The sequence below is a fragment of the Triturus cristatus genome, chromosome 9 (assembly GCF_964204655.1).
Source record: "Triturus cristatus chromosome 9, aTriCri1.1, whole genome shotgun sequence".
NCBI classification, from domain to species: Eukaryota; Metazoa; Chordata; class Amphibia; order Caudata; family Salamandridae; genus Triturus; species Triturus cristatus.
In genome coordinates, this window is record NC_140592.1 from 729,516,473 (window position 1) to 729,529,699 (window position 13,227).

General features: G+C 44.5%; 1 protein-coding gene across 2 annotated transcripts in view; it reads right to left on the minus strand.

The window, feature by feature from the left end:
- The window catches only part of SPINT2 (serine peptidase inhibitor, Kunitz type 2), a 282,081-nt gene that overhangs the window by 225,860 nt on the left and 42,994 nt on the right, over positions 1 to 13,227 (minus strand). Inside the window, exons 2-3 of one of the 2 annotated variants that reach the window (XM_085625938.1) lie at positions 4,963 to 5,130; positions 4,766 to 4,834 (exon numbers count right to left, since the gene is read on the minus strand). The exons of the other annotated variant lie outside the window; for it this stretch is intronic. Coding sequence (XP_085482064.1) covers positions 4,766 to 4,834; positions 4,963 to 5,130 — 237 coding nt within the window. The remainder of the gene's footprint in view (positions 1 to 4,765; positions 4,835 to 4,962; positions 5,131 to 13,227) is intronic. 2 annotated transcript variants of the gene reach the window in all.

Consider the following 13,227-nt stretch of genomic DNA (forward strand, 5'->3'; position numbering starts at 1 on the left):
GAGGGGACATACATACATACTGCTATATTATTTACCGTGGGACTCCCACTCCGACTACGGGGAATTTTCAAGCATGTGAATCTATGAAAGACACCCCAATACTGGAGAACAGGAAGTCCGACTTTGAGACTGCTACCACTGCCACCTTCGTGAAGACCCATGGTGCGGATGCAAGTCAGAACAGAAGGACTGCAAACTGGTAGTGTTGAGATTCCACCGTAAAACAGATACTTCCGATGCCACTTCAGGATGGGAAGATTAAGATACACATCCTGCAAATCGATCGGCAGCATCCAGTCTTACTGCTGCAGCGCCAGAAGAACCTGGGCCAGGGACAACACCTTGAACTTCCTGCCGGAGGTAAAAGTTAAAGATCCTGAGGTCTAGGATCGGCCTCAAAAGACAGTCCTTCTTGGTGATCAGGAAATACCATTAGAAGTAGGACCCCTGCCCTCGTTCCTGCTCTGGAACCACCTCTAGCGCACCCTGCAGTAGTAAAGCAAGAATCTCCTGCTGCAGGAACAGCAGATGGTCCTCCGAACACCAGCCCTGGTAAGGAGGTGGAAACTCTTGGAAAGGTAGGGCGTACCCATAGAGGGGAGCGGACGCCCGATTTGCTGTAGTTTGGACCAACATGATAGACTGCGAATGTCTTTCTTTCTTCATGTATCTCTATGGAGATTTCATATAGGGACATTCTTGAGGTTTATCACCTACTTATATCTCGGCTTTATATGATTACACTATATATATATATATCTTTTTTATATTATATATTATGACTGTATATATTGCTATAATATTTACCGTGGGACTCCCACTCCGACGACTGGGAATATTCAAGCATGTGAATCGATGAAAGACACCCCAATACTGGAGAACAAAAACTGTAATCATGATGATTCTCACGGTCTCGGACGGTGACAATCTTCATGATTAACATTTTGGATGCATTGCCTGCAGCCGCCCCGCAATGGTGCCAGGAGCAACTCAAGCCACCCGACATCTCACAAACATCCACTGCGCAGAATAGAACCGGGCCGGCCCTATACCTTTTGCTTTGTTTTAATCCTGGGCCCGGCCCTCCCGCCCAGTACCCACTGCCTATGATGATTCGATTGACTGCAGGCCGGAAAAACAATTGTTATGCATTTTCGTCATTGATCCCTGCCCTGTCACTCTGCCGTGACACCAGCCGCTACTGGATGTCATTAAACTATCTGGGGGTTGAGCAGCCGACTTCGAAATAAGATTTGTATAGTGGTACAACGGGCCGGAATCTGACGGTATTACTGAATCTAAATCTGAGGATTACAAGTTATTTCCCCGAGGATGTGGAACAATGAATAGAATGTGAATCTGGGGATACAGGGTCCAGATTCACAATTGTCTCCCTTTTTAAGGGGGAAATAAAGTGCTCAAATCTGCGCCCATTTACCTCTGGCTGAAGCAAGTGGTAAATTAGGTGTGGTTGCATTTGCTGTGTGGGTTGATACGAGGCCGGCTGGAGTAGGTGAGGAGTAGCGTTTCCCGAGACTCATGCTGTAGTTAAGCGGCATTTGCCTGCAGCCCCCTCAGCTCTGCTCAAAGGGTCAAGGTGGTGCCCCCGGGCCTGAATTATCAGGTATGGACTTTGCAGACTGGGTAATTGTGGCTTGGATACACTGAGAAGGTTAGAAGGGCCCACAGCGGTGTCCCCCAGAAGCTACAACTCTGATCATCTCTTAAGTCCTGAGGCATCATACCCCCATTCTTTGAATTCTTGCTTAGTTCAATAGAATATGTAGACAATATCAACACCTGTGTCTTTTGGAATGATTAAGTACCCCCCCCCCCCCCCCACACTTCCAAATACCCTATCATTAGTAAGCCCATACTGGCATTTCATCTTGTCCGAACGGTAATTTGCATAAAATGCAGTTGCCAGCTATAGCACCTACATTAAATCAGTGCTCATTACAGCGAGCTACGTCTGTTTTCTATCCTTGGAATTAAATAGGCATCTTAATTTTTTATGCGGCCATAAATCTCGATGCAGCGCTGTAAGATGGTTGCACGAAGCTGGATGGGGTTGTGTAAACCACGGCTGCTTCCATCTCCCGTTGGTTGCATCAGTGTTGCAAGGTAAAATGCCCCACACTGGCTGTGCTGTGGGCCCGCTCCCTTCCCCGGGGAGCCAGGCGCCATTTCTGTGGCCTTGTGGCGCTGTTAGTTTTGAAACGATCCGGAACGTGCCACAAATAAGCAAACCCGGGGGTTCCCTATGACAAGCGGCAGACTGAAAACAGAGTCAGGCACTTTATTGTGAAGAAACTAGAGGAATTTCAAGTTCCTGAGTGCAAAAGTAATTTACTGAATCAAAGACTAAACAGGTGAGGGAGGAAGGAAAAATAAACACCTCACCGAGACAAGCCCATGGGGCTTGAATTCTAACAATAACGTCTGTTATGAAGCACCTGATAAAGCACCGGGAGAGACAACAGAGCCATTCATTGCTCTTGACAAGGGTTATTTAGGCACAGAGAATGCGGGAGTGAGAGGTGTTGAACAAAGGCTGTAAAAGAGAACTTCTCTGAATTGAGACTTATATGTAGGACATGGGGAGGGATAGCGCATAAAAGGGAGGAGTACGTAACGAGGATTAGGAGGTTGAGCCTCACCCACAGGCTTGGCGTGGAAGAGGCAGACCTCTACTTCAGGGCTCCAGACAACCGGTTCCTCGACCGGGATAGCGTGCGGATCCAGTGGTAGGGGAGCCGGCGGTTTCTCCGCACCTCCGGTTTCCGCCTCACCCATAGTTGGCCGTTACGGTGCTATTCAAACCTGATAGAGGCGCGAGGCCGACCAAAGCCCCGTAAATGCCTTGGGGTTCCGCAGCTATGTTCTACAGATAGCAAAGAAGGACTGTTACACCGGTAGTCATCTTAGAATGGGACTCAAGCTGTGCAAAAGTGAACCACATTACCTTGTTACACTGTACCCTGGTTTTCTAGGACACTTACCTAAAAGCACACAATAACATGAAAACGGTTGTGAATATTTCAACTTTCTTATTTATCAAAGTGATCATTCGACCATCGCCGCAGTACATATGATCATTTTAATAGTTTAGCATATTTGTTCTAAGGTTTGATCTAATTTACTAGTGAAAGATACATCCTTTAGAAAACTTAACGACATGACTACATTACAATACAAACAAGTACTGGCAAAACGGTTGCCTTACCTTGCGAGAGCCATGAACACCACCGCCTTTCTCCGAGGCTAAGCAGAAATGCCTCGGAGAAAGGCAGCGGCGGTTTCGGATTTGGGGGCGTGTTTTTCTTTTCTCTCCTCTTGCCATTGGCTGGAGGAGAGAATGAGAAAAGTAGCAAAAAACACGCCCCCGAATCCGAAAAGGACGGGGCCTGTTCGGAGATACAAACCTCTTCTCCAATGGCTGGCCAGCATTCAAGAGGCCAGCCAATGGAGAAGAGGGGAGAAGAGAGGCGGGTTCAAGCCCCTCTTCTCCAAGTCATTAAATCTCGCGAGCGAGACTGCGCAAGCGCAGCCTTCGCTAGCCGAGACCTAAAAATGGATGGCACAACAGCTAAAACCCTTTATTAGTGTCATTCCCTTCTCTCAAAGTTGTGTATGCAACAGACTAGATACCCGATCTTTTTTGGACTGGAGACTCCTCGGATATCTATACGGCACACAAGCTACACAGACAACAAGTACATACTAACACTATTGGACTCTGCCCAATCTGAAGGGGAATAATGCACATTACCCTAGCCAGGAAACAATACTCTTCACTCCTAGAGAACAGAAAGATTACATACAAGATGCTGAGCAGTCTTTAAAAATTCTAGGGTATTAAATCCAGAGAACTGTTCCATTATTTCTGGTCACAGCCTCAGGTCAGAGAAGGAACATAACTGTCACAGAATCCCAGGAATCAAAACTAAGCAACAACCTCAAGACCACTATGAAAAACCAATGCAGCCTACCAGCTTTAAAGACCTCTAAAAGTCCAGTTTTTCCTTCTAGGGTTTCAAAACACACCTAGTCACCTATTGGAACCACAACAGCATGGGGCCATCAAATCTCATCTCCACTAAGTCCTTGCTTCACAATCACTTTAAGTAACCCACTTGCACATATTATGTCCAAATCACTATTCAGAGGACTTTTCCATTTCATTTGAAAAACACCATGGGTGCTGTTAAAATGGTGAGAGAATGGTGCTTTATTTAAAAAAAAAAAAAATCACAACCAGGACAGGTGCTCAAACATGGCTTCCTGGAGAATTTTTGCCTCTTCGCTCTTCCAAATCTGCTTCTTGCCATTCTGTCCTGAAGATAAGTGGTCCAAGAAAAGTCTGATGCTGAAGCTTGTACCAGTGTTGATCTTCAAGAGCCACTTCAAACCTAGGGTGCTCTGTACAGATTGTATAGTACATGAACTAGAGGCTTCCTCCAAATTAGGGGTGCACGATAGTTGCTTACTTTCCTTCCGCGTAATTGGGCAATGGTAAAGAAATGCTCCAGGGTTGGGACACACCCGAATAGGGATAAAAGCCAATCAATATAGAGAAAGTAATTTAGCGATAACAAAGCCATGCAATCTAATTAGTGTACAACTGAATCAACTGCAAAAAAAAAAAAAAGAAAAAAACACACAACCTCATTTCCCATTAAGGCAACATAAATAGGGATACAGAAGAAAAAAAAAATACAGAATCAAAACATGCCTCCACCTAACAGTCTAAATAATAACATACTCAGGTCAGCTAGCTGGGACTGCGCTTCCACCATTCTTTTACTAGCAGACATATTTTCACTTTCCCGATCTGGAAAAGAAAGAAGTCATAGTTTAGTATCTCAAAAGAGACATTCTGCCAATTTGTTTTTAGCAATTATGGAAAACTACAGTTACACCAACACTGCAGTGCTGAACCGAATACTATCCAGAACTTACTATAATCATTACATCTCTTCATGCAATCTGCTTCCTCACGGTGATTATTCAAGGTTCCACCACATCCTCCATAGTTGAACACTGCACAGGATTTCTTTACTGCATCATAGGCCCACATCTCCAAAGCAGCCCGGCAAGGGCCAGTTTCTGGCTTTCCACCACAATAATCTTAAAGAAAAATTATATTTACAATTAGTAATATTTTTCTCATAGCCTTCCACTAAGCTACTAACAAATAACTATGGTGTGAACGTTATAAAAGCTAACCTGTAATATCTCATGCCACACCAAAACCACTTTACACTTCATCCACTTTCCAATACTATACTCTTCCCCTTTCACTTATGGAATGGTTTGAAACCTCTACCCTGCCCAGGTGATAACGAGAAGTAAAACTGAAGGACCAAATCTCCAAAGACGTGAATTCTACCATAATGCTTCGAAGCCAGGAGACCTCAGCCCCTATAACAACCTGTATTTTCTGTAACATTAAGTTTATGTACTGCAATGTGGTGCCCCACTCTACACCTTTAATTTCATCGCAATTCCCATTCAAACCACGTTGACACATACTGAACTGGAGCTCTCTGTTCAACAGTTGTGCTAGAGATGTTTCACTGAAAGCTTAAATAGTAGTCCATTGCTAGACTGATTATTACAAGCTTCAGCCTACAAAGCCCACGATGGCCAAATCTGCCACAACACTGGACTATGATGGCAGAAACGTTTAGGAAAGAAAGAGCCAAGGACCACAAGCTAAAAAAAAACAAAAAAACTTGCAATTAGTATAGTAATCGCCTACAGAACTTCATAGCATGAATCGGTTTAATGGTGTTTTCCAGTGAATTAGGACACAATGTGTCTCCAAACAACCAGAATTCAACCAAATGGACATTTTAGAATGCTATTGGTGACTGTCATTAATGCAGGACTAGGTGAAGAGAACAGTTCTCTACACTTGGAAGCTCCTTTTTAGCATCGCTTCTCACACAACTTCCTTAGAGGTTTAATTCTATCCAAAGCATTCATCTTCAAAACATTGTAAATGGACTATCTTTCTGGGCTCCTCTCAAACAAACATGCCATTAAATACCATGCATCAGAACGGTTCTTTGAAACCTAGGATGACTTTCCAAGAAGATAAGACTCCAGACACCATGCTTCTGTCAAACACTTTTTACCTGTGTGCTGGAATGGGATTAGCCATTTCCTGTAGACAACTGCTGTGAACATAGATCGGCGGTTAGTCTCACTGAGGTTTTGGCTAAAAACAACCACAATGAACTATCTAGGCAGAGCACAAGAAATCTGAAGTTGTGAGCTGTGGAACAGAGCCGCCACATCAGAACGTGTAGATGTCAGCATCTTGGCTAGCAGTAGACAGACACAGATTGACAATCTGGCTAGAATTAGGGATCTTAATCTGCTGTTGAACATTTCCATTCCTGCTGCAAATCAGTGAAATGAACTTTACAGGCATTCGTCCGGTACAGTTGGGACTATTGTCTAGTACTACTAGTGCTTTCGGTGTCTGAGCATCTTCGACAATTCTGGGTTTTTTTGTTGACCAAAAAGAATGCAGTCTTTTGGTTGGAGTTCTTTTGGGGTGTGTCTAACCAAAGACTAGTTATATAAAGGGTGAATACAATGTATCTTGTCTGGTTTGAAATATTTAAGCACATTGCGCATAGATAGATTTGTGGGATGGAGGTCTTAGTCTTTTTTCATTCAGCCAGGGTGTAATGTGGTGCATTACATAGCCCAAGGAAGCGATTTGGTTGAAAGAAATAATTTGCCGTTTATATGATTTTGATGCAGGGACATGTTCGTGTTCTACGTTTAGGCTACCTGCTATTCAAACCCGTAAGATTATGGATAGATACACTGTTGAACTGGCAGAACATTGAGAATATAGCTTTGGTTCAGTGTAGTGCACACAGCAGTGTGTGGTCTCAATACATTGTTGGCATTTGCCGTTGTCCATACATATCTGGATCGGATTAAAGATGCCATGCTGGCTGGAGAGTGCCACAGAGTTCAGATCAAGAGCGGAATGTGAAATGTGCTGAGGCGTTCTCTTACAAGATGGTTTTATTTTTGGTGCTGTTGGGAGCACTGTGATAAAATAAACATATCTGGAGTATTCGATTCTCGATATTCACCTTAAAGGGCTGCTGGAATCTGCATGTCACCCCTTCCACCTCTACACCGATGACACCCAGATCTACCTAGAAACCTCTTCCATAGCAGACATGCAAAGACTCAATGACACCCTGATAGAAGTCCAAAACTGGCTGTCCCAAAACTATCTGAAACTTAACCAAGACAAAACGGAAATCCTACTCATAGCTAACAAAGAACAGACCCCCCCCCAAAATCACGGAATGGATAAAGTCTATTGATGCTCTTAACTACTCTCTCACCCCGGCAGACTCCGTGCAATCACTGGGAATAACTTTAGACCCCAACCTTGACATGATCAAGCACATCAAAAACACCGCAAGATGTGACTTCAACTTAAAATTACTAAACAAAATCAAACCCTTCATCCCTCCAAAAGACCTGAAGCAAGTCACACAATCCCTAGTGCTATCCAGGCTAGACTACGGGAACGCCACACTCACAGGCACGGCTAAGCTACACCTTGCTCCGCTTAGATCTACCTTACATGCAGCTGCCAGAATGGTGACAGGGATAAAAAAAAAAAAAATACGATCACATCTCCCCTGCTCTCAAAGAGCTCAACTGGCTCCCAATTGAATTGCGTGCCAACTTCAGGACTGCCTGTCTCACCCACAAAGCTCTCCACACTGGCCAACCCTCCTATCTAGCCTCCAAACTCTACAAAGCGGGACAGACAAGAAATCTCAGGAGTACCAACACTATGCTACTCATCCCCCCCGGAAACAAAAGACCTTATCTCGATCTTTCTCTGGAAATGCACCCAGAATTTGGAACTCCATCCCTGTACATATCAGGACTAACCCTTCCTTCAAAGATTACAAATGCCAGCTCAAAGTGCTCTTCCTCAATCGAGCGGTCCTACAATTTACCGATCCAACATCAACTGGGGATCGAGTCACTACGATAAGACCAACTCCTTACAACATCTTACTCCTACCGCGCACATTACCCACCAAGACTTATCACCTACACTGCTATTCTGCATTCGATCTAGATTTGACATGTACTGAATAATTGACCTCTCTTTGAACACTGTATGTATATTACTTCACAAAATGTTACTTAACAAATGTTGTAAAGCGCTCCGATACCTTTGGGTCTGGCTAGCGCTATATAAAACTCCGAAATAAATAAATGTCACCTTGACGTGAAAGCATACTGTGAGCACAATACAGCTCTTACAATCAAGGAAAGACAAAACGTGACCCATTTACTCCACTAGGGATGTGAAGAAATATCGCAAAGCCTTGTTCAACTAAAGGACTGATTCCTTCAGCAGAAAAGAGAGGATATAGATATACGATAGCGTTCTATCAGCCCAGTCATACGATTAAGGAATAGATCAGGAGAGACATCACCAGTTCATGGTAGGAGCATCTGTTCGAAACCATACTATATGGTTATGGAGTGGAGGCTTTCTTGTAACAGCGCAAGTTTTGTGCCACAGCAAAATGGCTGCCTATGGAGACCAGCCAAATGAGACATGAGGGAACCATAAGAACAGTCACAAATAAAAATCACCCAACGAAATCAGTAAGCAAATCAAAACAATGCAGAAATCAGATTGCTTAGGTGTGGAGGAAGCAGCTGCGATGAGACCTGTGACTGAGCGCCCACAAGACAAGCACATTCCACACCTGAAAGGTAGTCTGTTATCTGGGAGGACTCACTGGCTCATAGACCAAGGCTTTACTAATAAAAACAAGCATTTACAATGCAATGGTCTTGGCATTGTTAAAGTTAGCTATTGGCATTGCTCATGACATTTTTGTTTATGTTTTTAAAACATTTAAAGAAACTGCATGGTTATTTACAATGTCAATAGCTTAATCACTCAAATGCGAGACCTATTGCATTGCCACCCACACCCACACACAGCGCGCCACCCACACACACAGAGCCCCACACAGAGACACACACAGAGCCCCACACACACACACACAGAGCCCCACACACACACACACACACAGAGCCCCACACACACACACACACACAGAGCCCCACACACACACACACACAGAGCCCCACACACACACACACACACAGAGCCCCCCACACACACACACACACACAGAGCCCCACACACACACACACACACACAGAGCCACACACACACACACACACAGAGCCCCACACACACACACACACACAGAGCCCCACACACACACACACACACAGAGCCACACACACACACACAGAGCCACACACACACACACACACAGAGCCACACACACACACACACACAGAGCCACACACACACACAGAGCCACACACACACACAGAGCCACACACACACACACAGCCACACACACACACAGAGCCACACACACACACAGCCACACACACACACAGCCACACACACACACAGCCACACACACACACAGACAGCCACACACACACACAGCCACACACACACACAGCCACACACACACACAGCCACACACACACACACAGCCACACACACACACAGCCACACACACACACACCTAAAAGGAGGGATGACTTAAAGGGCCATGACAGATGTGAGGAGTGGATCAAAGTCAGGCTGGAGCGGGGCATGTAGGGCCAAAGAATAGGGATGGGCTGGAAGCTAAGGCGAGAACTTGGGACAAGAGACTAGGGTAGGGGGGCAAAGGACAGAAAGGCAGGGAGATATTAGGGGAAAGGGAGAAGAGCGGAACTCAGCCTATGAATGGCGCATGGCCCAAAGGCAGCAGTCCAGGGCTCAAAGAGAGGAAAGCGTGCGGCTGTTATACGAAGAGAAGAGGCGCGTGTGAAAAAGGGGAGAGGGCAGCATTGCGTTAAAGTTTACCGTGGCATTTTAACAACTCCACTATAACGGCTACAACCCCATCGCAAAATAAAATATGTTTTGGCAATTGTGAATGGTTGCTGGAATGATTGCTCTCCCTGTTTGGTAAACGCAATGCACTGTGTTGTGTACCTAAGAGGCCAGTAGTACGATTAGAAAAATGTCTAATCAAAACCAAAAACACGCCCGCAGGCAGCAGCAGGGAGATAAGCGAGCATCTATGGAAAGAAAACCAAGAGCGCAGCCTCAGCAGTTACGGGCAGACCCGGCACTTGCGTCCAATAACACTTATTACCAGGGCGCCTTGACGTGAAATGGAAACAGTGGAAGGTAACCTGGAAAGGGAGATCTTGTTTTTCAACAGCGTCAGCTCCCATATGTAACCAAACGCCCTTCTGCGCGCAGCACTTCCAGATACGAAAGGACGTTTTGAGAATATAGATTTTGCCTGGAGAGTCCTGTATGTCATGTCTCGGCGAGAGAGCTGCTGCACAAAACCTACATTAGTGTCTGAAAGAGGCCATACAAACTAGAAAAAAAAACTGTTAAATGTGCCTCAATTCCCACCACAGCAGAGTACCTTATGTGCGTGACGGGAGGATGTGAACAAACCACACTAGCGTGTGTCAAACACTGCCTGGGAAAATTCACCAAAACTGTTGAAATGAGCGAGTTCACCGCACTGCTCGCATGACGCGGTTCAGGCAGCCAGCAAAGCTTGCTTGTTCGGTTGTTTATTTTGGAAACAAATAAATTAAAGGAGCGTTTCGGGTGCTTTTACGCCATGGATCAATTAAAGAAGGTGTGGCATTTAAATCAGATTTTAATTTAGAGGGGAGCAGTGCAGTCCGTGCAACACGCAAGCATGCATTTTGAGCCCAAATGTACGTTTTATCAGTCATGGTGTTATTCTGCATTAAAGGAAAGCTGCACCAGTGACTTGGCCGGCCGGCGAGGAAGCACACGCCTGGTCTTATCTGCGCTCCTCCAAGTGGCTAACAACGACTAAGGCAAACATCATCAAGCGCCGAGCACTAAAGAAAAGTGAACATGAAGCTCTGGAGCTTGGCGGTCTGTCCAGGAATCTTGCAGCAAAGTCAGGCATCCACCGCTGTAGAACTTAGCAGGAAGGAGCCTCGGTAGCTTATGTTTTGAGTTAGGGTGATGTTCATGACGCCATGAACACCACCGCCTTTCTCCGAGCTCAAGCAGAAAAGCCTCAGAGAAACGCAGCGGCATTTTCGGATTCGGGGGCGTGTTTTTCTTGCTCTCCTCTTGCCATTGGCTGGAATATTTACATTCCTAGGGGGAGAGTGAGTGAAAAACACGCCCCGAGCCCAAAAAAGACAGGGCTTAAATGGACAGACGCCCCTCCCCTCCAATGGCTGGCCTCCGTTTAGGATGCCAGCCAGTGGAGAAGAGGGGCCGGTTCAAGCCCCATACCTAAAAACATTAAATCTCGCGAGCGAGACTGCGCAAGCGCAGCCTTTGGTAGCCAAGACCTAAAAAAATAAAAAAATTGTTTCATGTACAACTAACCCAAAAAAAAAAAAACGACTCAAGAAAAATGTGCATACAACTTTAAGAATGAAATAAGTGAACATGTGCGAAATCATTTTATATAAAGCACCTAAAGAACTAATGGCTAATTCTGTTTTTGTATGCCACCTTTGCATTTCTTTAAGGGATGTATGTTGCTGCCTGATCTTCTTGAGCACACTTCTCAAAACATCAAACTAGCATTGGCAAAGCCAATAGGTCTAACCTACGCAAGAGCTATTGGCTTTGCCAATTTCTTTAAGCTGTGTAACTTTGTTTAAAAAAAATAATCTTCTTTTAGTTTAGTGTGAATTTAACAGTGCAGTGTTTTGAATAGTTATCAGTGTTCCTGAAATTATTCTAAGTGTCATGGTTTGGGGCTCAGAGCAGGACTGTACTAAAAAGCAGTTCACCGACTTTATTAGGCATTTATTTTGGCTTCAAAAAGGGACATAAATCATAGGCTGCTACCTGCAAAACTGTCCCAAGGATTTTGGCTCAGACGAAGAAGCAGGGAAATGAGATTACGGGCTGAGCTGCGGACTATGGACCTGGGGATGTAGGTTAGAGTCTTGGCATCTTGTGATTCTGGGCACAATACATAATATCAGTGCATAAAATATGAATGTGATTTTGTAATAAAAGCTCTTAAAAGGATTTAAATCCATCCCGACTGTGTGCACAGAAGAGCAGACAAAGCCTCATGGTTTGGGAGGGTTAGATGTTTAATGCTTGCATTAGAAGCACTGGAAAACAAACATCTCACACGTGAATGGAAAAATGGAGAAGAAGAATTGAATTAAAAAAAAAAAAAAAAAATGAATAAAAAGATTGTTAAACTGATACACTTGCGGTATTTTTGTGAAAAGCCATGAATCAAGCAGTGCGCCTGGCGGAGTAAGGATACAGATTAGAATTTACGCTTAGCTGGGGCAGATTTCCAAAAACAGTAGCAACGGTGCAGCCTAAAAAAAAGCAATACTTCAGACTGAACTGCCCTGAGCCCAATAAACCCTGCTCACCACAAGAAAGATACATTTGTAATGGACTAGCAATAATAAACAAGAATTTGCAATGAAATAGGGTTTGCCTTTACGAAAGTTTCGTAAATGCGACACTCATTGCATTACAAATGCAAGTTTGTATAAACCCCTGCACGGTGCTTTAACTTTAACATTGGCCACACCCCTTTCTTTAGATGAGCCGTGTATAAAGAATTGGGTGTGGCCACAATTAAAGTGAAAGCACGGTGGGGCGCATTTACAAAAATAAATAAATGCATTTGTCTGTCAAGTTGACAAAATGCTTTTTTGGGTAAAATAGCCTCTTGCTGGGCTTTCACTTTAATGGCAGCCGCACCCCTTTCCAGAGACTCATTAAAGCGTAGGTGCGGCATGGGGCAACTAAAAGAAATAATTTTAAAAATATGCTGCCGCAGCAAGTAATGCAAAGGTACGGCCGCCACTATCAGCGTGGTGCGTCTTACTATGTAAACAAGCATTGGCATAGCCAATAGGTCTCGCTTTTGGGACCTTATAAGTATTTAGTTTATGCAGCGCAATATCCTTGGTGCAACATCAACTGTTGCATGGCTAAACACTTATTAAGGTCCCAAAGGCGAGACATATTGGCTATGCCAATGCTTCTTTTTTCTTCTAGTGGACTTTTGTTGAGTCACATGTTGACTCGGTTTTATGACTTTGGGGCACCTGTTTGTTTCGGTGATTGAC